General features: G+C 40.5%; 1 protein-coding gene across 1 annotated transcript; it reads right to left on the bottom strand.

The window, feature by feature from the left end:
* Positions 1-23,263: 23,263 nt before the first annotated feature.
* On the bottom strand, positions 23,264-24,088 carry LOC124683497 (FCS-Like Zinc finger 17-like). Its single transcript, XM_047217996.1, has 2 exons — positions 23,631-24,088; positions 23,264-23,535 (listed from the first exon to the last, which is right to left on the bottom strand). Exons 1-2 carry the CDS (start codon positions 23,939-23,941, stop codon positions 23,349-23,351), a joined length of 498 nt encoding a protein of 165 aa, XP_047073952.1. The 5' UTR covers positions 23,942-24,088; the 3' UTR covers positions 23,264-23,348.
* Between the last annotated feature and the right edge of the window lie 200 nt (positions 24,089-24,288).

Genomic DNA, 24,288 nt, shown 5'->3' with positions numbered 1-24,288 from the left:
ATATGTATCTAGGGTTATTGAGAAAGACAACAATCACGTTCATCACAAACCAATCTAGGCGCATCGCCAACCCCTTGTTTCGAGGGTTTCTTCCGGGTAAGCATCATGCTGCCTAGATCGCATCTTGCGATCTAGGCAGTATACGTTTATTCGTTGTTCATGATTTGCTCGTGCTGAAGCCTTGTTGATGGCGAGCAACGTAGTTATCATAGATGTGTTGGGTTAGCATTGTTTCATCGTGTCACATGCTTTTGTCTATGCAACCCTTAGACGTCTAGCCGCCCTTACACCTATCTTAGGTGTAAGGGCGGCACCTCGCTTGATCATTATTTAGTAGATCCGATCCGTTATGATTGCTCCTTGTTCTTCAAGGATTAGTTTAATATCTGCATAGTTAGGCCTTGCAAACGGGTTGAAGGATCCAGTAGCACGTAGGGTGTAGTTTGCTAGCCCTAGATAAGATGTTCCGGGGATCAACTTCATGTTGGTTTTTAGCCCTTGTCCAGGGTTAGTTTATTATCACCGTGCGTGGCTGCCAGGCTCAGTCACGCGTAGGATGTTCCGATTATGTGGTGAAAACCCTAAATCGTCGTAGGTCGTTTCAGCTTTATATTGATCAAGCAGGACCACCATGGGATCGTAGACCTCATACGAATCATGGGTGGATCGGCTCCTTGAGCCGATTCACGGGATAACCTGAGAGCAGATCGAGGCTCGTATTTAATGTTTACGTGTATGCCATGCAGGAAACTAAGCGAAGCAAATCCATCACCTTCCTGACCAGGTATAGGTCAGGTGGCACGCTCCTTGCACCAGCATCGGACGTGCGTGCCGAGGCTTTGCGGGCCGTCGCTCGAGGGACCAGGGCCAGCCGCAGTTCTGGGAGCCTCCCGGGTCTACTGTGTTGCCCGTCGTTGCTCGCCGGTGGGTTTCTGGCCGCAACAACGTTTGTATTCAAATGCATATTCCAATTATGCACACGTCTAGGGGGAGCTCCGTCTAGCTTTTGCAAATCTAGAACCTTATCATAATATCTTATGCCATTGCAAATTCTTGTGTTGTCATCAAACACCAAAAAGGGGGAGATTGAAAGAGAAAGGTCCATATCCGTGTTTTGTGTGTTTGATGACAACACTTGAATGAATTTAACCGTGTGCAAATATTGTCTTTGATAGATTTGCAAGTACACGGTGCCCTTGCTGAACATGTCATGATCGGAAGACTGAAGCGCAGCTTATAGGTTTTCTGGTTTTTTGTGTGTGTCGCGAGGTGACATGGTTGGAGAGGAAAAGAGAAAAAAGAAGTTTATTCCTGACCGGTACTACCGGTACCAGGAGCGGTAGTACCGCTACCCTACTGGTACTGCCCTGCAGTACCGCTCTGGAGGTTTGCACTGGAAAAGTCCCACAGAGAGCCTTACGGTACCTCTACGGTACCTTGAGCGGTAGTACCGCTTGAGAGCGGTAGTACCGCCTTGGTACCGCTTAGGTACCGTAACACAAGTTACGGCACTACCGCGTTGGTACCGCTAAGGTGTCGCGAGGATTCCAGGGCTCACAGAGGTCATTGCGGTACCTCAAGCGGTACCGCAACCGGTACTACCGTTGTGAGTCCATGTGGCTAAATCTGTGGGGGCTTTCGAATCCAGAGCGGTACTACCGCTTGCCAAAGCGGTAGCACCGGTTGCGCGGAAACTGCACATAACGGTTGGATTTGGAGGGACCTATAAAAAGGCCCCTTCTTCCCCAGCTCGTTTCCAGCTCTTCTCTCTCTCTCCTCCATTGTTGATGAGCTAAAACCTTGAGGATCTCCCCACCTACCCAATTAATCTTGCCCAAATTTGGAGGAGTGGTGGAGGAGGCCCCGATCTATTGATCTACCAAGAGAGAATTCACCAATATCATCTAGTCCTTAGTGGATCTTGTTTTTAGGGTTCCTATTGTGGGATCTTGGAGGAAGTGCTCCTATGGAGGCTAGCTTGGAGTTGTGCTAGCCCCATAGGGTGTTGGGAGCTTCCTAGAGTTGTGGAGCTCGCCCTAACCTTGTGAAGGAACCACCGCCTCGATCGGTGTCTTAGTGGAGAAGGGGAGCCCCTTTGTTGAGCTCTCTCGGGGAAGAAGGTGAGGCCTTCCTTCGTGGTGTGGCCGTCTAGCCTCTTGTGTGAGGCTAGCACCTCCTCAACGCAGACGTACTACCTTTTGTGGGAGGAACTGCGGGAAACAAATCTCGCCTCGTCTCGATGCCCCCTCCGGTTGTCCCGCTCCTTATCTTTACTATCATGCTTGGTTTCTTTACTTGTTGCACTAGACTAGGATCATACTAGGATCACCTCTAACATCAAAGCTAACACCTTTACTTCCGCATCACACTAAAGTTGAAAAAGGATAAAAATTGCATAGCGTCCATTCACCCCCCTCTTGTTCGCTACGATCCATTCAGACAGGTCGTTCATCGATGCCACCACCACACCAGATAATGCCAACACCTGGTGCGCATCCATCAAAACACGACCATTGCGGAGACTTAGCCGTCGTTGATGCGGTAGACGGTGGACCGCTCCAACTCATGCAAACACCTGCTCTAAAATGATACCTCCAAGAGGGAGAACATCATTGTAGCGTCACCATCGTCCGATCCAGGAGATATGGGTCTATGGTTTCCCTCAGAGTGACCAGAGAGATGAGAGGTTGTTTGTAGTGACGATGCCTTCAATAAGGTAGCAGCACATAGACGCAATCATCATGCACCGTAAACAAAATTGAAGCCTGGTTTTCCCTGATAGCCGCACCTTCCCAATCTCGCACCAACCGGATCACCAGCTTGACCCCACCGCCGTACGCCAGGGCAAAGCCCAGCCGTGCACCGATGACCATCGATGACCATGTCTCTAGAATTATGTATAATTACATAATTACAATCGTACAAAAATGTCATGTGAATTCTTTGTTTCATATTTAGGCATATGATGTTACATCCATTTTGTCGTACAACACCAAGAGGGGGTGCGGAAGGAGATATTGGTGATGTTGAAGGCAACATTCACCGTTGACCTGGTAAGGAGTTGCTGTAGGAACCCGGGATTGAAGAAGAGAAGGCTGACATCATCTTGAAGCTGAACAAAGTGAACGGTGTAGCTCGTTAGTTCAATGAAAGTTGCCTCATGGTGGTGGGAGTTTTCATGTCCATGATGCTGATCACTTCAAAGCATCTCATTGATTCAATGAATGAAATGTAGAAGTTTGCGACCATGTCTACACAAGCCAAGTTGTTGATGGGCGATTCGTCTTGGAGTTCACAGAAGATGGAGATTTGAACATTTGAAGGGCCATGGACATTCAAGGAAGACACTTTGCTGATTCAGGTTCTCAAAGAAGGCGAGGAGACAGTGAAGGTAACATTCACCACAGTTCTAATTTGTGTACAATTCAAGGATGTTCCTTTCTACATTCTCTCTAAAGAATTAGAAAGAGATTTATGAAATAAAATTGGAGAGATAATGTTCATTATTGACCATGATGCTACATGAGACCTTTGTGACAAAAATTATGAGATCTAGAGTCCATCTGTGCAATAATCTTGCTGTCAGAAGATGGATACCTTTGGTGGATCTAATTGTTGAGGAAGACGTGGTTGTCTCAGTTTTTTATGAGAGGCTCCCAAGCTTGTTTTTCCCTATGGTATCATAGAACATAAAAAGGAGAACTGCAACATAAAGGAAGAGCAGAGGATTGAGGAGTACGGTCCAAAACTAGGAGTACCTCCAACTCTTCGGGAGGACCCTCATCGATGGTTCTTGCCTGAAATCATCGGGTGGGACAATCAGCATCATCACCGCAGTATGTTGTGGCATTTTCACCGGGAACATAACATGGACAAAGCCACCACGGCAAATCTTTGAAAGCAAGCTCTCATCGCTCACGTCGCCAAGGAAGTGGGCAAACTCGTTGTTCAGGACCACCATCCTCGCACAAGCGAAGGAAAAAAAGAACGTCATCGACAACACATCTCCCGCTTCATGAGTGGCATCCTACAGTTGATGGTTGGCGGGCTAGCTAACCTGGTCCTTGAAGATGGCGAAACAACTAAAAGAACACCTACTGAAGCAAATATGAACAGGAATGGAGAGGGAGAAGCTCTAGTGCCTGCAGTAACCCTCCCTATGAAGAAAGGAACATGGAGACAGATGGCTCATGAAGGTGAACACGAAACCACACTGACCACCCATGATCGATCTGATCACAGGGGGCTCCGCATCCTCGTAAGAGTACCCAGAAGAAGATGAAAATTTCAGCATGCAAATAAAAACCCTTCCAGGTGCCCACACTCAAGGTGTGTCTGGGCATAGAAAATCTTTGTACAATGAGAGAAGAAGAAGTTGATGCCTTCATTGCAAAGATCTGTGTGGTTACTGAAAATGAAAATGAACATGTTAAAATTATAGGAAGTAGTCGGGATAGGGTAGGAAATAGAGCTAAAACAAAAGGAAAGGGAAATGATAAGGTATGTAGTTGAGGAAGTTGTTGTAGAGGCACAGCCGGGAGTGTATGGTGGTTTGGAAGCGACTGGTCCTGGGGCTGCCCACAAACTGTCGGACGCTAATGTGAGCGCCTAGCAGGAGCCATGTTGATCCTATCCTAGAACTGCTAAGACCTTAGACAGTTTAAGAGCTGATCCACATTATGCGAAAATTCTGTTCTAGCCTTGTATTTATGTCTGAAGCAAGGTAAAATAAATAAATAATTCAGGGTTTGTGTTCATGTTTGGGCTTGAGATTTTGTTTGCCTATTCTTCTAGATGGGAAATGTGGTGACCCGGCATACCACTGCATGGTGTAGTATGCAAGTCTGATATAACACCAATGAAACACCGTTCCACTAGTATTATATCGCTCAGAGTGGTACAACAGAAACATATGCGGGTCCAAGGCATGTCTATAGAATTACAACATTGACTCGGTTACATAAGATCATCACGAGCCTCCTACTTTACAATGAGGTAAAGCTGCAAATAACTCCGGAAGAACGACTCGTAGACTAGTCTTATCGCGAACTCTAGTTGTAGAGTATTTAACTAGCTACAGAGGCTATGAATAGATTCTAGCTAAATAGGAGCTAAGTTTAGGAAGCTAGTTCCTTTCTATTGCTAATCTAGGTTTCTCCTTGTTGGATGTGGTATCTGCCTCTTCTGACAGGTTCCTGTCCCTTGAAGTAGTTGTTGACTCCTCGATCTTCGTGTTGCACTGTAGATCCTCCTTCGATGCCTCCATATCTAAGCAGGGGATTTAAGAGTGGGATGAGTACGAGCGTACTCAACAAGTTCATTATAGGAAAGAGGTGTTTAATGCACTAGCTACGACATTAGACCAGAAAGTCTAATACCAATGCAGGTTTTCATAACCATTTCTTCAAAAGGTTGCTTTTATTCGGAAGAACTATGTCCGTCGGCCTTCACCGGTTTACTAGAACTTCATGGAGCTCCTTTCCGGCCGCGTTCGCAGTTCCATATCCGGAACAGGGAGTGACGGGTCACGGTTCTTTACACTCGCGAGAGGTGTGTTGCTTTACCCATAAGAGATCTTAACCTTGGTGCCAACCGAGCCGCGTGCTCGTCCACACTTCCTTTGGTGTGAGGCCCGGTATAAGGTCTAGCCAATCATGTTCCTCCGCTACCTCGAACACCCACCCTTTGTTGCATACCCAGACCACGGGTCCTCGCCGGTCCCATTATTCCCGTAATTTCAGGGTGGACCCCGACCACGACAACGAGTTTGGGACTCGTTAACCAAACTCCTTCGCCGGTAGCTGCAACCCATCATAGACCACATTACCGTGGGGAATTAGAAGGGATCCCCACCCTCAAGTTGTTCCGCAAGCGACAACCGCTACGGTAAGCAACGGCTATACCGTGGGGAATTAGAAGAGCTCCCCACCCTCAAGTTACTCCGCAAGACACAAGCTGCTACGGTAAGCGCATCCGTTGATGAACGAGAGGTGGAAACACTTTTGACTACTCCGTCCCACTCCGGATCTTATGGTTAACACGGGTATTACGGCACAAGAATCACTTGGCGACATTTGTTGTTTAATCCTAGATGGATAATAACCCTTGCAATGGAACCTCCACCATATCAACACAATCCATGGTTCCATTGCCCACCACATAGTCATATTCATAGTTATGAAAGTAGTGGTTTTGGTTTTTATGCAATAGTGATAACCATAGTACTTTGCAAGTAATTTGATAAAGATACTCAAATGACATGAGCAAGTGATGAACTTGCCTTTCTTGACTTGCAAGATTATGCGGTCAAGGTCTTCGATACGCAATAACTCCAAATTCTGAAATAGCATCATCGTCCGGTAAGGACGATGTTAAAAGATTGGCAAGGATGCAATAATGCATAAGTATGAGATGCAATCGCCCTAAGCGTGACCTAACCCCGATGATTTAGGATTAGTGAGTGGTAATGATTGGTTTAGGGTGTGTTGTACTTTTAGAGTGATTCACATACAAGGTTCTTATTCAGGTGTGATTACTTGGTATTATAAACAGGTAGATAATAAAGCATAATAATCGATTGAGCACAAAGAGAATGATTATTGGCATAATGTTAACAAGTAAAGAATAGTGGTCAGTTTTAGTACTATATGGCATGGTTAATGATTGATTATCATATACTTTAAAAGAATAACTTTTGAAGAACATGTAATTTGATAAAGAACAAGTATGGTAATTAGGTTTGTGGGTTGCTATAATTTATTACTGGTTCCAAGTAGTTTCTGGAGTAAGTATAATATGGATCACAACATAGTTGGATTCATCAGCAACTAGGGCTTGTAAGGTTGAGATAAGCCTAGGCATCTTAAGCAATTCATTATGCATGGCTGTTGTTAGGGTTGGTTTATCTTGCTAGTGATAGCTGGCTAGGGTTTATAGGTCCTTATAAGCAGGGTTGATGATGATTCCTTATTTTCTTCAAAAGAATAACTTTTGAAGAACATACTTCTTAAATAATAAGAAGTATATCAATTAGGGTTGAAGTTGTCTAGGGTTTGCTATTGGATTCACTAAGTAAGGAATGGTAGTTTCCTAAGTAGGATGTTTAATAATTATCTCACACAAATAGGGTTTAGTGTGTATGGAATAGGATGCACAAAGTGGCCATGTTTGCATTTAGGTTCATCACAATGGTGTGATGCTAAGTAAGGATATTGGTTTTGATAATAGGAGCTAGGGTTTAGACTTGGTTGATCCTACTTGATCAACTAGGTTGGATAGGTATGCATACTTGGAATACAAAATTATTGATAATAGGGCTCCTATATTTTATGTGGCATGGCAAGTATTTAATTGCTAATTATAGTTCTATGAATCAAAAGGAAATACATGATCTCATGTTATATCTAGAGTTTAGGTTTTAGAAACAATTTATGGTTCCTATTGGTTAATGGAGCTAGTGTTCTTAATGGCATTAGGGTTTTAGAATTCACATTAAATTAAGGAACTACGATTTCATGTATAATTGAACTAGAGTTTCCTAATTACCATTTAGTTCTTAAGTTAATAACTTCATGATAAGGTTGAAGTTATTAATCACTTTATAATAAACATAAGATTGGATTTGGCATTTTATTATTTTTAAAGAATTCAATAATTAAGGTAATTATTAATTAGGGTTTAAATCCTCCTAATAAGGATTTAATAAGTTAATGGTAATGGAAAATTAATTTTATTGTTTTCCTTATTTACTTACTGGTTTTTATTTATTTTATGAAATTTTTACTAATTATTGGATTTTAATTGAATTTGGGATTAAAATTAAAGGCTTAATTAACAAGTATTAAATAATTAAATTTTTATTAAAAATAAAATTTTCATTTTATATTTTTATTGGATAGAGTTTTCTTTTCTAAGAATTTTAATATCTCATTTATATTTTTCTGACTTAATTTGGATTTTCTAATTTTATTTGTAGTTGCAGTAATTTACTGGAATTAAATTTAAACAGAAAATACTATTTGTACCGGTTTAGGCTACCCACCTGTCAGCGACCCGTGGGCCAGAGACACGTCAGCTGCCACATGGTGCCGATGTGGCAACCATGGGCTTCACCGGCGGGCAGAGGCGATGGTCGCCGGCGGTGTGGTGCCTCCCCGGACAAACTAACGACACTACTAGATTAAGCGCGTCGAGGCGAACCTACGGGTACTAACTCCGCCACGAATTGGTCGCCGGAGCAACCACGACGGCGAGACCGAGCGGCGGCGCTCGCAGATGAACGGTGCGGCAAGGCTACGATGCATAATCGGACGAGGCGAGCATGCTAGGAGCTTCGAGAGACTCACCGGGAGTACGCCGGGCTTGACGGCGTGGTCAATGGTGGTGCGGTTCGCCGGATTTAGGGTCGCCGGCCGTCGGAGAGATGAGCTCGACGGGGACGCTCCGGGGCACCTCGGCTCGATTCCTCTCGCGGACCGGGCATGTCGAGGATGGCGATCACGGCTGGTGTGCCCGGCTTGGCTCGGGGTGCTCCAATCGCCGGCGGTAATGGTGTTGGCGTAGCTAGGGTTTCGGTTCTGGGAAGAAAATTGAGACGAGGAGGAAGAAATCGAGCAGCTAGGGTTCGTCGCGGTATTTATACGGAGTTTTGGAGCATGCCTCGTCACACTCGCCGGTGAAGGAGAGGTCGACAGCGAGGGAGGAGAAGAGGAGCACGACGTCGCGGTGGCCACCAGCACACGGGGAGGATGAGGATGATCTCCTCGTCGTTATTTTGACGAAAGGGTAAGTTGGGCTGCTGGTGGGCTGTGCTGGGCTGGGGCGTCTGGGTTGCTTGGTGGGCTGTGTTGATGGGCTGCACGGCCAGGTAAGCCTTTTTCCCCTCCTTTTCTTTTTCTGTTTTTATTTCTTGTTTTCAATTCTGGTTTTAATTCAAATTTGAATTCTTGTCTGTTTTTGCAGGTTTTTTACAACTTGGTTTTCATGAGGTCTAATACAAGGATCATTGTATTACTGTGTTGTTTTTGAATAAACATGAATATATGTGAGCCTTGTTGCAATTTTTAATTAGACAAGAATTTAGGTATTCATTTTAATTTTCTTTCTCATTTGTAATATAACTCCCTGTTGGTAATTGGAGTTGATGATTCTTATTCCAAATGTTTAGGAAGTTATTTATTAGGACTTGGCTTCATATTGTAGGAATTGGTCAATTGCACATGATTTTATGTGAGCTCAATTGTATTAGGGTTTTATAGTTTCTATCATAACCCCCTTATTAAGGTTAATACTATCATTATATTTGAAAGTATCTAAGTAGTTATTGTTTCCATCATGGTTTATCTTGTTACAAAGATAATGGGTTGATCACTACACATATGGTTTAATTATAGGACTTAGCATTAGGTGGCTCTTATGTTTTAATTGAAGCATAGGATTTAATTAATGAACCATTAGAGTTCAAATGCTATTTACCTAATGACACATGGGTTGGATCTCAAATATGGTTTAGGTTTCTTAGTTATAATCACTTAAGTGATACACAAACTAGAGTTGAGATATAATTCTAGGTTGTAGATATGAGATGATACCATATTGCATTGACTAGGTTTACTCTCCCCAATGCATGATAAAAATGGTTACTTGCTTAATATTTCATGTGCTTCTTTAGTTACTAAGGATCTGAGAATTGTTTTTATCTTCTACCAATATACTTCTTTTATTATCCTTAATTTATCATTTAGAGTAACTAAAATGTTTATGGTTCTTTTTATAGTTAACTTTGGTTATAAGGATGAATGGTTTCTCACACTGCCTTAAATATAGGGTTTATCTTATGGCTTATTCTTCTATTTTCCCAAAGCATGGTCATAGCATCATCATGAGCAACTTATTCTTAATGTTTATCTTCTACTCCCAATTCTTATTTTGGAATGGATTATTCTAGGGTTCTACTCAAGGAATGATGATGTGATTAACTAAATATGTGGTTTGCCTAAGAATTCTACCTTGCTAGCCTCTGTAGCTTGTTCTTCAGGAAATCTGATAAACCTGCATCTTGTGGCATGCCTCCACCTCCTAGCTGCTTCATCTTGATCCTAACTATTTTATGGAGTGGCTCAATGTGTTGGTCTTCTTGCATCAAGGTGCAAGATGATGAAATGGATGAAGTGTGAGGCTCCTTTTATAGGCTTGGGCATGCTCTAGTAACATGACACATGGGTGGATGACTCTTGCTTTAATTTGATGAGTAAGGTGCTTGGTTGTCATGCTCTCATCCATAGCAATCCTTTAAGCATGAGGTGGCATAGCTTAGGATTCAAGGTATGTAGATATTTTCATCCTATGTGGCATTGAGATTATCTTCTCATGTGATTTATTTTTGGATAGCCAAGTGGCTTTTGTTACTCAATATCTTGTGAATGATTTTATGCTTGTGGTTGAGTCACTATATCATATGTGATTGTATTTATAATATTATTAGGATCAAAATGTTAAAGATAAGGATTATACCCCAATTTTGAATGGTGATGTTTGATTTCACCAAGGCATGATCATATGAGTTTCAAACTACTCATAGTTTATTTTATTCAAATAGTTTGAACTATATTTCGTAATGTAAACGAATTTAGTTTTGTGATATTCCGCATATTTAATAAGTTATGATTGAAATCAGAATGTGTGGCTTTTATGCACTTAGGTCCTTGTGTTTTACCATATTTGGGTCTTTAGTTTTAAAGTGAATTCAATTGTACCTCAAGGTAGTTGCTCAACTTTTAAGTGTTAATAATTTAGAGTTTGCTTCTTATCTCTTGGATGGTTATATACCTCTCCCATCTCTAGGGTTTAAAGATAAGCTTTTGTTGGTGTTAAGTTCAAGAGTTTAGTTCAAGAAATACCATGAGGTTCATGGTAGGAATATTTATTTGTTTAAGACATGGAAGAGATAAGTTAAGAATAGTTTCTCCAAGTATTGTTACTTGATTTCCAATTGAATAGATGTTCTTATGTTATGGCAAGGAATACCTTGTTATGATCTTTTATAAGATCAAGTAGTTGATCCTTGATTAAAGGGTTGTTGTGTTAGTTTTAATTCCATTTGATCTAACCCCTTAGATCAAATTATCTCTACCCAAAACAAGGTTTTTGCAAAGTCACATTGAGGTTTATAGCGCTTGACTTGATGAGCTACTTCAATTCCACCAAGGTCAAGTGAAACTTCAGTTCTTGTGATCTGTTTTACTTTAAAGCGCGAAAATTCCCAGATTTTCTATGCATGAATGCAATGCACACATCTGTTTCCTCTATTTTTGTAACCCCAATACCTGGGATATTACAGTCTCTACCCCTTAAACTAAACTTCGTCCTCGAAGTTTGATCTCTCTCACGTTTCCGAAGTGTGGATCTGACTTGTGCAGACTAAATCTTTTCTCGACTCCATGGTGATCTTACTGGATATAATTGAATACATCCCTTGTCCAGATTCTTCCTGGAATCCATTAGTGTTTGACATCAAACAACTATTACTTCCTTTATTTCCATGATTTCCTCCAATATTATAAGCTTGTTTCCTTTCTCATTGAATATTCAATGATTGGAACTTCTTCTTGTCCTGACAATCTTAATTGAGGACTAATTGGATAACAATCTCCTATTTGATAAAATAGGTCTTTGTTTTCCCTTACTACCAAAATTGCAGTAATGGTGCTTGGTAAGGCACTTACCATGGAAATGGTTGTGATGGTTTATTTTCCTAGGAATGGATTAGACTCATTTAGTCCATCCAATCATGGTTTATAGTTGATGCTTATAACTATTTTGGATTCTTTAGGTTCCATGAAAGGAATCATTATATTAGTATGTGGTTCTGGTATGGTCAATTTCCTTTGGTCTTTGGGTCTTCTTGAGCTTTATTTGGTCTCCTACAATCCTTCATCCAACTTCCTTAGCCTTAATTTACTTGGGCTATCATACTTCCGAGTAAATACTACTCACTTTCTCAAGTTACGAGTCCACTTTTTACTTCCTCGAGGTATAAACCTCGGCTTCGAGTCCGGCATCCTTCGAAAGAAATGTCCACAATCTTATGAAAATAAGATCGAACTTCCTCTCGGTTCGGACCTTCTTCTTCTATCTAGCTTAAAGTATTGAGTCATTGTGCATCCACACTCAATCTTTACTCTACCCCTTAGAGTTTACTTATGTTCTTCAACTCCGTTTCTTCCAACTATTGGACTTTAGATTAGAATATTGGTCTAGGTCTAGTTTATGGTTTGTACTCTTCTAGGTCTTATGAAGAATATTTGTGGTGCATCCACTCAATTGTGGACATCCAATGGGAATCCTTCAACTAAATTATTATAAATTATAGTTATTTGGCTGACAAGGTTTTTATTTGTTCACAAAATTTTGTTACAAATAATTAAATCATGGACTATTTGTAATACCAACTGATACCGGCTGTGGTTATTATACCAACTGTGGCTATTTGATATCTAAAAATGGATTCTATTATAGGTTCCTATAAACTGGTCGAGACATCTTCTACTTTATCTCGCAGTATTGACCCTATACCAATTGTAGTCTTTTGATATCCACTATGGTCTTCTTATGTCTGCTATGATTTCATATATCATCTTCCTTCATTCAGGATTTATTTTGCAAGAAAACCACTGGCTGACACTATGAATATAGTATCTTAAGTGATTTCCCATGCATTCCCTCTTCCATAATGACTATGGTTCTACTTCTACTACCCATAGTCATCATATTTCTCACCTTCATGCTTCACCTGTACTAAAGTACGCCTCCATTGAGGTAAAGCATGAGTTTTGGATTATACTTCTTTCAGAGTATTGTGGTTACTTCCCACAACTTTACTTCATTTCTCCGATGAACCTTCATCTTGTCTTCGGAATCTTCCAGAATTCGTCACTTCCTCACAAGTTTACCATTACCCTCTAGATCTATAGCACCAAGTAAGGACTTGATATAGCAACATGCATTTGCATATCAAAGTCAAACTTCATGTATGGATCTAGTCAATCAATGAAAATTCCAATAAAATCCAAGAAGATTCAGCTTTGTGCTTATAATACACACCATCATAAGCCTGAATATGATTGTTGAGTAAGACGTCTCTAAACATCAGGCTCTGATGTGTAGTATAGAACACCACATAATAAAGGTTTATATCGTGATACTTAGCACAAATATAGGGAATTCTATTATTTGTCTCAACCTTTACCTTAATTGCACATTTGCAATGAGATAAACTTGAAACAAAGTGGTATAGGATAGTTGTGATTAACCTCATTTTCTTTGGAAGTACTAACTTAACTTCCATTTTGTTGAGGACTACTTCAATGATATGTCTGGTTCTAAATTCGCTACTCTAAACACATAACTATGGAATATAACTCCCATTCTTCCAAGTGTTTCTATCATAAGACTATGGTCATGATGTGCTTGGCACACTTCCCATATTTTTGGAACACAATTCTTGCACTATTGTTTAGCACTTGACTTCTTATTGTACTTCTCCTAGATATTTATGATGTTTTAATCCATCACATAATGATTCTCAGGTGAATCATATATGATTTCTATTTCTACCATGTAAGTAGGCATATTATTTTCCTATCTCTCTTACTTACCTTCCATGATTGACTCATCATGGTCTATACTACTTCATATGTCTCATAGTTATTATTTACTATCAGTTGTTTCATATATCTAGATAATTTACTTACCCATAACTTGTATTAGTTTACACCTTCTAATAGGATATTTTTCTTCTACACATATCTTCATTACTTGATATCACTCCTATTATAGGTCTAGATAACTCTATTTAACCATAACATTTGTTGGTACGCAACTTCCAATAGGATATCTTCCTTATGGTTGTATCCTCTCTTTGGACTACCATGTATTGTATACCAACTGGGGTCTACTCATCTATTGTTTGAGGACTTCATGGTGTACTATATGTTTGGGATTAGTTAACTAACCTTACTTAGGAAATATAGGTAAGAAATGTTGACTCAAGTGTGTCAGGATTATTCTCAAGTGAATATCCATCTCAAGTCATAAAAAGATTTGGTTTACCTAGGACAACTTCCTATAGACACTACCAATCCTATAGGTCTCCTTTAAAGGGTTTTAATCCTAGGGTCAAAGCATTTGCTCCGATACCAAGCTGTGGTGACCCGGCATACCACTTGCATGGTGTAGTATGCAAGTCCGATATAACACCAATGAAACACAGTTCCACTAGTATTATATCGCTCGAGTGGTACAACGAAACATATGCGGGTCCAAGGCATGTCTATAGAATTACAACATTGACTCAGTTACATAAGATCATCACAGCCTCCTACTTTACAATGAGGTAAAACTGCAAATAACTCCAGAAGAACGACTCGTAGACTAGTCTTATCGCGAACTCTAGTTGTAGAGTATTTAACTAGCTACAGAGGCTATGAATAGATTCTAGCTAAATAGGAGCTAAGTTTAGGAAGCTAGTTCCTTTCTATTGCTAATCTAGGTTTTCTCCTTGTTGGATGTGGTATCCGCACTCTTCGACGGGTTCATGTCCCTTGAAGTAGTTGTTGACTCCTCGATCTTCGTGTTGCACTTGTAGATCCTCCTTCGATGCCTCCATATCTAAGCGGGGATTTAAGAGTGGGATGAGTACGAGCGTACTCAACAAGTTCATTATAGGAAAGAGGTGTTTAATGCACTAGCTACGACATTAGACCGGAAAGTCTAATACCAATGCAGGTTTTCATAACCATTTCTTCAAAAGGTTGCTTTTATTCGGAAGAACTATGTCCGTCGGCCTTCACCGGTTTACTAGAACTTCATGGAGCTCCTTTCCGGCCGCGTTCGCAGTTCCATATCCCGGAACGGGGAGTGACGAGTCACGGTTCTTTACACTCTGCAGAGGTGTGTTGCTTTACCCATAAGAGATCTTAACCTTGGTGCCAACCGAGCCGCGTGCTCGTCCACACTTCCTTTGGTGTGAGGCCCGGTATAAGGTCTAGCCAATCATGTTCCTCCGCTACCTCGAACACCCACCCTTTGTTGCATACCCCGACCACGGGTCCTCGCCGGTCCCATTATTCCCGTAATTTCAGGGTGGACCCCGACCACGACAACAGTTTGGGACTCGTTAACCAAACTCCTTCGCCGGTGGCTGCAACCCATCATAGACCACATTACCGTGGGGAATTAGAAGGGGATCCCCACCCTCAAGTTGTTCCTGCAAGCGACAACCGCTACGGTAAGCAACGGCTATACCGTGGGGAATTAGAAGGGGCTCCCCACCCTCACAGTTACTCCGCATGGACACAAGCGTGCTACGGTAAGCGCATCCGTTGATGAACGAGAGGTGGAAACACTTTTGACTACTCCGTCCCACTCCGGATCTTATGGTTAACACGGGTATTACGGCACAAGAATCACTTGGCGACATTTGTTGTTTAATCCTAGATGGATAATAACCCTTGCAATGGAACCTCCACCATATCAACACAATCCATGGTTCCATTGCCCACCACATAGTCATATTCATAGTTATGAAAGTAGTGGTTTTGGTTTTTATGCAATAGTGATAACCATAGTACTTTGCAAGTAATTTGATAAAGATACTCAAATGACATGAGCAAGTGATGAACTTGCCTTTCTTGACTGCAAGATTATGCGGTCAAGGTCTTCGATACGCAATAACTCCAAATTCTGAAATAGCATCATCGTCCGGTAAGGACGATGTTTAAAAGATTGGCAAGGATGCAATAATGCATAAGTATGAGATGCAATCGCTCTAAGCGTGACCTAACCCCGATGATTTAGGATTAGTGAGTGGTAATGATTGGTTTAGGGTGTGTTGTACTTTTAGAGTGATTCACATACAAGGTTCTTATTCGGGTGTGATTACTTGGTATTATAAACGGGTAGATAATAAAGCATAATAATCGATTGAGCACAAAGAGAATGATTATTGGCATAATGTTAACAAGTAAAGAACAGTGGTCAGTTTTAGTACTATATGGCATGGTTAATGATTGATTATCATATACTTTAAAAGAATAACTTTTGAAGAACATGTAATTTGATAAAGAACAAGTATGGTAATTAGGTTTGTGGGTTGCTATAATTTATTCTGGTTCCAAGTAGTTTCTGGAGTAAGTATAATATGGATCACAACATAGTTGGATTCATCAGCAACTAGGGCTTGTAAGGTTGAGATAAGCCTAGGCATCTTAAGCAATTCATTATGCATGGCTGTTGTTAGGGTTGGTTTATCTTGCTAGTGATAGCTGGCTAGGGTTTATAGGTCCTTATAAGCAGGGTTGATGATGATTCCTTATTTTCTTCAAAAGAATAACTTTTGAAGAACATACTTCTTAAATAATAAGAAGTATATCAATTAGGGTTGAAGTTGTCTAGGGTTTGCTATTGGATTCACTAAGTAAGGAATGGTAGTTTCCTAAGTAGGATGTTTAATAATTATCTCACACAAATAGGGTTTAGTGTGTATGGAATAGGATGCACAAAGTGGCCATGTTTGCATTTAGGTTCATCACAATGGTGTGATGCTAAGTAAGGATATTGGTTTTGATAATAGGAGCTAGGGTTTAGACTTGGTTGATCCTACTTGATCAACTAGGTTGGATAGGTATGCATACTTGGAATACAAAATTATTGATAATAGGGCTCCTATATTTTATGTGGCATGGCAAGTATTTAATTGCTAATTATAGTTCTATGAATCAAAAGGAAATACATGATCTCATGTTATATCTAGAGTTTAGGTTTTAGAAACAATTTATGGTTCCTATTGGTTAATGGAGCTAGTGTTCTTAATGGCATTAGGGTTTTAGAATTCACATTAAATTAAGGAACTACGATTTCATGTATAATTGAACTAGAGTTTCCTAATTACCATTTAGTTCTTAAGTTAATAACTTCATGATAAGGTTGAAGTTATTAATCACTTTATAATAAACATAAGATTGGATTTGGCATTTTATTATTTTTAAAGAATTCAATAATTAAGGTAATTATTAATTAGGGTTTAAATCCTCCTAATAAGGATTTAATAAGTTAATGGTAATGGAAAATTAATTTTATTGTTTTCCTTATTTACTTACTGGTTTTTATTTATTTTATGAAATTTTTACTAATTATTGGATTTTAATTGAATTTGGGATTAAAATTAAAGGCTTAATTAACAAGTATTAAATAATTAAATTTTTATTAAAAATAAAATTTTCATTTTATATTTTTATTGGATAGAGTTTTCTTTTCTAAGAATTTTAATATCTCATTTATATTTTTCTGACTTAATTTGGATTTTCTAATTTTATTTGTAGTTGCAGTAATTTACTGGAATTAAATTTAAACAGAAAATACTATTTGTACCGGTTTAGGCTACCCACCTGGTCACTGACCCGTGGGCCAGAGACACGTCAGCTGCCACATGGTGCCGATGTGGCAACCATGGGCTTCACCGGCGGGCAGAGGCGATGGTCGCCGGCGGTGTGGTGCCTCCCCGGACAAACTAACGACACTACTAGATTAAGCGCGTCGAGGCGAACCTCATCGGTACTAACTCCGCCACGAATTGGTCGCCGGAGCAACCACGACGGCGAGACCGAGCGGCGGCGCTCGCAGATGAACGGTGCGGCAAGGCTACGATGCATAATCGGACGAGGCGAGCATGCTAGGAGCTTCAGAGACTCACCAGGAGTACGCCGGGCTTGACGGCGTGGTCAATGGTGGTCTGGTTCGCCGGATTTAGGGTCGCCGGCCGTCGGAGAGATGAGCTCGACGGGGACGCTCCGGGGCACCTCGGCTCGATTCCTACTGCAGACTGGGCATGTCGAGGATGGCGATCACGCTGGTGTGCCCAGCTTGGCTCGGGGGTGCTCCAATCGCCGGCGGTAATGGTGTTGGCGTAGCTAGGGTTTCGGTTCTGGGAAGAAAATTGAGACGAGGAGGAAGAAATCGAGCAGCTAGGGTTCGTCGCGGTATTTATACGGAGTTTTGGAGCATGCCTCGTCACACTGCCGGTGAAGGAGAGGTCGACAGCGAGGGAGGAGAAGAGGAGCACGACGTCGCGGTGGCCACCAGCACACGGGGAGGATGAGGATGATCTCCTCGTCGTTATTTTGACGAAAGGGTAAGTTGGGCTGCTGGTGGGCTGTCTTTGGGCTGGGGCGTCTGGGTTGCTTGGTGGGCTGTGTTGATGGGCTGCACGGCCAGGTAAGCCTTTTTCCCCTCCTTTTCTTTTTCTGTTTTTATTTCTTGTTTTCAATTCTGGTTTTAATTCAAATTTGAATTCTTGTCTGTTTTGCAGGTTTTTTACAACTTGGTTTTCATGAGGTCTAATACAAGGATCATTGTATTACTGTGTTGTTTTTGAATAAACATGAATATATGTGAGCCTTGTTGCAATTTTTAATTAGACAAGAATTTAGGTATTCATTTTAATTTTCTTTCTCATTTGTAATATAACTCCCTGTTGGTAATTGGAGTTGATGATTCTTATTCCAAATGTTTAGGAAGTTATTTATTAGGACTTGGCTTCATATTGTAGGAATTGGTCAATTGCACATGATTTTATGTGAGCTCAATTGTATTAGGGTTTTATAGTTTCTATCATAACCCCCCTTATTAAGGTTAATACTATCATTATATTTGAAAGTATCTAAGTAGTTATTGTTTCCATCATGGTTTATCTTGTTACAAAGATAATGGGTTGATCACTACACATATGGTTTAATTATAGGACTTAGCATTAGGTGGCTCTTATGTTTTAATTGAAGCATAGGATTTAATTAATGAACCATTAGAGTTCAAATGCTATTTACCTAATGACACATGGGTTGGATCTCAAATATGGTTTAGGTTTCTTAGTTATAATCACTTAAGTGATACACAAACTAGAGTTGAGATATAATTCTAGGTTGTAGATATGAGATGATACCATATTGCATTGACTAGGTTTACTCTCCCCAATGCATGATAAAAATGGTTACTTGCTTAATATTTCATGTGCTTCTTTAGTTACTAAGGATCTGAGAATTGTTTTTATCTTCTACCAATATACTTCTTTTATTATCCTTAATTTATCATTTAGAGTAACTAAAATGTTTATGGTTCTTTTTATAGTTAACTTTGGTTATAAGGATGAATGGTTTCTCACACTGCCTTAAATATAGGGTTTATCTTATGGCTTATTCTTCTATTTTCCCAAAGCATGGTCATAGCATCATCATGAGCAACTTATTCTTAATGTTTATCTTCTACTCCCAATTCTTATTTTGGAATGGATTATTCTAGGGTTCTACTCAAGGAATGATGATGTGATTAACTAAATATGTGGTTTGCCTAAGAATTCTACCTTGCTAGCCTCGTAGCTTGTTCTTCGGAAATCTGATAAACCTGCATCTTGTGGCATGCCTCCACCTCCTAGCTGCTTCATCTTGATCCTAACTATTTTATGGAGTGGCTCAATGTGTTGGTCTTCTTGCATCAAGGTGCAAGATGATGAAATGGATGAAGTGTGAGGCTCCTTTTATAGGCTTGGGCATGCTCTAGTAACATGACACATGGGTGGATGACTCTTGCTTTAATTTGATGAGTAAGGTGCTTGGTTGTCATGCTCTCATCCATAGCAATCCTTTAAGCATGAGGTGGCATAGCTTAGGATTCAAGGTATGTAGATATTTTCATCCTATGTGGCATTGAGATTATCTTCTCATGTGATTTATTTTTGGATAGCCAAGTGGCTTTTGTTACTCAATATCTTGTGAATGATTTTATGCTTGTGGTTGAGTCACTATATCATATGTGATTGTATTTATAATATTATTAGGATCAAAATGTTAAAGATAAGGATTATACCCCAATTTTGAATGGTGATGTTTGATTTCACCAAGGCATGATCATATGAGTTTCAAACTACTCATAGTTTATTTTATTCAAATAGTTTGAACTATATTACGTAATGTAAACGAATTTAGTTTTGTGATATTCCGCATATTTAATAAGTTATGATTGAAATCAGAATGTGTGGCTTTTATGCACTTAGGTCCTTGTGTTTTACCATATTTGGGTCTTTAGTTTTAAAGTGAATTCAATTGTACCTCAAGGTAGTTGCTCAACTTTTAAGTGTTAATAATTTAGAGTTTGCTTCTTATCTCTTGGATGGTTATATACCTCTCCCATCTCTAGGGTTTAAAGATAAGCTTTTGTTGGTGTTAAGTTCAAGAGTTTAGTTCAAGAAATACCATGAGGTTCATGGTAGGAATATTTATTTGTTTAAGACATGGAAGAGATAAGTTAAGAATAGTTTCTCCAAGTATTGTTACTTGATTTCCAATTGAATAGATGTTCTTATGTTATGGCAAGGAATACCTTGTTATGATCTTTTATAAGATCAAGTAGTTGATCCTTGATTAAAGGGTTGTTGTGTTAGTTTTAATTCCATTTGATCTAACCCCTTAGATCAAATTATCTCTACCCAAAACAAGGTTTTTGCAAAGTCACATTGAGGTTTATAGCGCTTGACTTGATGAGCTACTTCAATTCCACCAAGGTCAAGTGAAACTTCGATTCTTGTGACTGTTTTACTTTAAAGCGCGAAAATTCCCCAGATTTTCTATGCATGAATGCAATGCACACATCTGTTTCCTCTATTTTTGTAACCCCAATACCTGGGATATTACAGGAAAGGAGGGGGGTTTAGCTCTGTAGTGGAATAAGAAGTGACTGTAAATCTGGTAAGTTTTGGAAACCATCACATTGATGTCAGAATTATTGAATAAAATGGTACAAATTGGAGATGCACCTTTGTATATGGTGAACCACATGTACATGACACTAGAAATGTGGAAGTTCTTGAGAAGAATAAAAAAAAGATGTTGATGAACCATGGCTGATGGAGGGAGACTTCAACTTTGCTATGTGGCATGAACATTTGTCGGTGACAAAAAGAAATGAAAGGCGGATGGAAAATTTCGGTAATGTTCTATCCGACTGCAATCTTCATGTTTTGAGTATTTTAGGACTGCCATGGACATATAGTAATAAATAGAAGGGAAGGAAAAAATGTAAGGATGAGACTGGATAGGGCGGTTCCTTGCCCTCCTTGGTCAAATATCTTTTCTCAGTCTAAAGTTACACACTTGGTTTCCTCAAGATCTAATCATAGCCCTATTTTGATGAACTGCAATAAGAAGAATGGGTATTTTAAACCTACAAAGTTTGCACGCTAAGAGATGACGAGGGAGAGGTAGGAATCATTAGAAGAGGAGACCAATACAGCCTGGGGCAACATACCTCTGCCTCATGTTTATAATTGTTGAAACATAAGCTAAAATCAATGATGAATTGTCTAACTGATTGGACCAGCCTCAAACTTGGGACATTCACAAAAGAAATCAATAGTTTGAAGTCTGATCTCGAAAGACTACAAGCAAGTCAAGGTGTGGACCATTCTGATCAGATTGAAGCGGTGAGCCGAAGACTACACGAGTTACTCTTAAGAGAGGAAATTATGTGGCGACAAAGTTCAAGAGCCACATGGTTGAAGCATGGTGACCAAAACACCAGATATTGACATAGAAAGGCTCCTTCGCAGGAAAAATAAGTAAAATCAAAATCTTAAGAAAATATGATGGTCATACCGTGGAGGAACCAGCAGAACCGAAAGAAATGGCAAATTAGTATTTTAATACCATGTGTACAAAAGAAAATCTGGTGTTTCCTGAACTCAATAAATAAATCATGGATCAAAATGTCAACCAATAGATGAATGACAATCTGAAAAATTCTCGGATAAAGATATAGGAGATGCTCTTTTCCAAATAGGTCCTTCAAAATCTCCAGGTATTGGTGGCTTCCCGGTTAGATTTTTTCAGAAAACTTGGGGATGCTGAAAGAAGAAGTCATCAATGCTGTAAAAAAATTCAAAGAAGGAAACATGCCGCCTGAAGTCAATGAAACAATAATTATGCTCATACCAAAAAATAAATGATCCGGTTTCTCTAAAATACTTTAGACCGATCTCATTATGCAGTGTTACATACAAGATCGTAGCGAAGTGCATTGCTAATAGACTACGACCACTGCTTGATGGTCTAGTTAGCGAATGCCAGAGTGTTTTTATACCTGGGAGACTAATAACTAATAATGCACTGATAGCTTTTGAATGCTTTGACAACATATAGAGAAACAAGAAAAAAGGGTAGCACCTTCTGTGCTTATAAATTGGGTCTCACTGAGGCTTATGAACGAGTTGATTGGAACTACCTAAAGTTAATTCTAACAAAAGTTGGTTTCCACCCAATTTTTGTTGGATAGATTATGTGGTGCATCTCTTTTTTCCAGTATAAGTTCAAGATAAATGGGGGCGCTAAGCCGCTAACCACAAGATTCACACCATCGAGGGGTATCCGACAAGGAGACCCATTGTCTCCTTACCTATTCATTTTTGTTGGTGAGGGCTTTTCAAAAATATTGCAATGAGCAGTCTATCTTGAGGAGTTAAGGGACCTAAAGATATGTAGACGTGCTCCAGCCCTCTCACATCTGTTATTTGCTGACGATAGCCTAATCAAATTCGAAGAAAACACTGCTCAAGCTGGAATTATCAAGGATGCAATTGGTATTTTTAAGATTGGGCTCGGGCGGGTCAACTTATTAACCCCAATAAGTGTTCTATAATGTTCAGTGACAATTTTCTAGAGGATACAGATCCTACTAGCCCATCTAGCTTCTCCAGTTTCAATGGTTCTGGCTAGCTTTGGTCAACATGAGGACAAGAATGGGTGTAAGATGAGCAGGATCCACCTTGCACCTCAGGTGGTCATGGATCCGCCATAACCTTAGATGTCCATGGATCCGCCTTAGATGTAATGGATTCGCCTTGGCTAAGGTATTAATGCAGCCAATAATTCAACTTGAAAATGAGATGCGTCATCTGGCTTCCTGATCTCCGATAGATCTGGCTTGCCTAGCCAACAGGTGGCCCAAAATGGATGCTAACAGTAGACTTTAACCAAATATTTAGAAAAAATATAAAAATATAAAATATAAAATCTATTTATACTAAAATCGTTAATAACTAGATTTTCGGATTACGTGTATTTGGTATTACGGATACTGGCATATTTTTCTCTACAATCATGGTCAAAATTTTGAAAACTAAACCCATACGAACTAAATAAAAACGGAGGTACTACAGTCGACCGACGTGGATACCAAAATCTAGGACTACAAATTTGTCCTGATTAACCCTCCTCGGTTTCTCTGCAAGCAGGCATGGTAAGGAACTACTAGCAAAAGCTTGAGATTTCCACTCTGGCGTGCCGATCTGACGATCCTCTGATCGTCTTGCCCGGCGCCGCACGCCGGCTGTGGAACGCGTCACGGCGCTTCCTGACGAGGATCTCGATCTCCCGCCTCTCCTCCCTCGCGATATGCTGGGACCGGCACTCGGCGCTGCAGAACGCTTGCTCTCCCCTGCAAAAAAGAAATGCCAAGAACCGTACGTAAGAACCTTAGCTCAAGCCTAAGTAACAGCAAGTAGATCGAAGGAGGAAGGAGATTAATCTTACTTGTACACGAACACGTCCATGTCGCCGTCGATCTTCCTGCAGCAGCAGAGGCAGAGCTTCAGGAACTCCAGCCCCATGAACCTCGGGCCGCCCAAAGTCTCCTGGCATTTGGACGCGCCCGACGCCGGCGATGACCTCACAGACGACCTCCTGAGGACGGCCAGCGGCGGCCGGTGTTGGCATTGCCTCGGCGACGCCTGTATGATCAGCCGGAGCCCCACGAGCTCGCCGGACGCCTGCATTCTTGGCGTCATCCCCTGATCCGCCGCCGCGGCCTCGATTTGCAAGAGACTGGGAGATCTCGAAATCATGCCAGCGACAGCGAGATAACAATTTTTAGACAGTGATGCCAGCGAGACGCTCGCAGTTTTTATACGTGCTCGATCCTTGAAACCGTAAGCGGTTGCAGAGAGAGGAACGTGAATGGCAATACACACAGGAAGCTGGTGAGATGAGAGAGCTAAGCGATGTGGCTGAAGATTATATAGATGGCGATGCCACAGCTTGCAACCACGCGTGCTCCCCTTTAGTTTAAATTATTAATCAGTCTCCGTCAGTGCTAAAAAAGAAAGGTTTGTCTGGACGTACAATATTCGCCCGCATGCTACACATGGCGCACGAGGATGAGTGTGTATGTGTGTGCACACTGACGCATTGC

The sequence above is a fragment of the Lolium rigidum genome, chromosome 1, assembly GCF_022539505.1.
Source record: "Lolium rigidum isolate FL_2022 chromosome 1, APGP_CSIRO_Lrig_0.1, whole genome shotgun sequence".
In the NCBI taxonomy this organism is placed as follows: domain Eukaryota; kingdom Viridiplantae; phylum Streptophyta; class Magnoliopsida; order Poales; family Poaceae; genus Lolium; species Lolium rigidum.
This window is presented reverse-complemented; position numbering and strand designations above follow the sequence as displayed.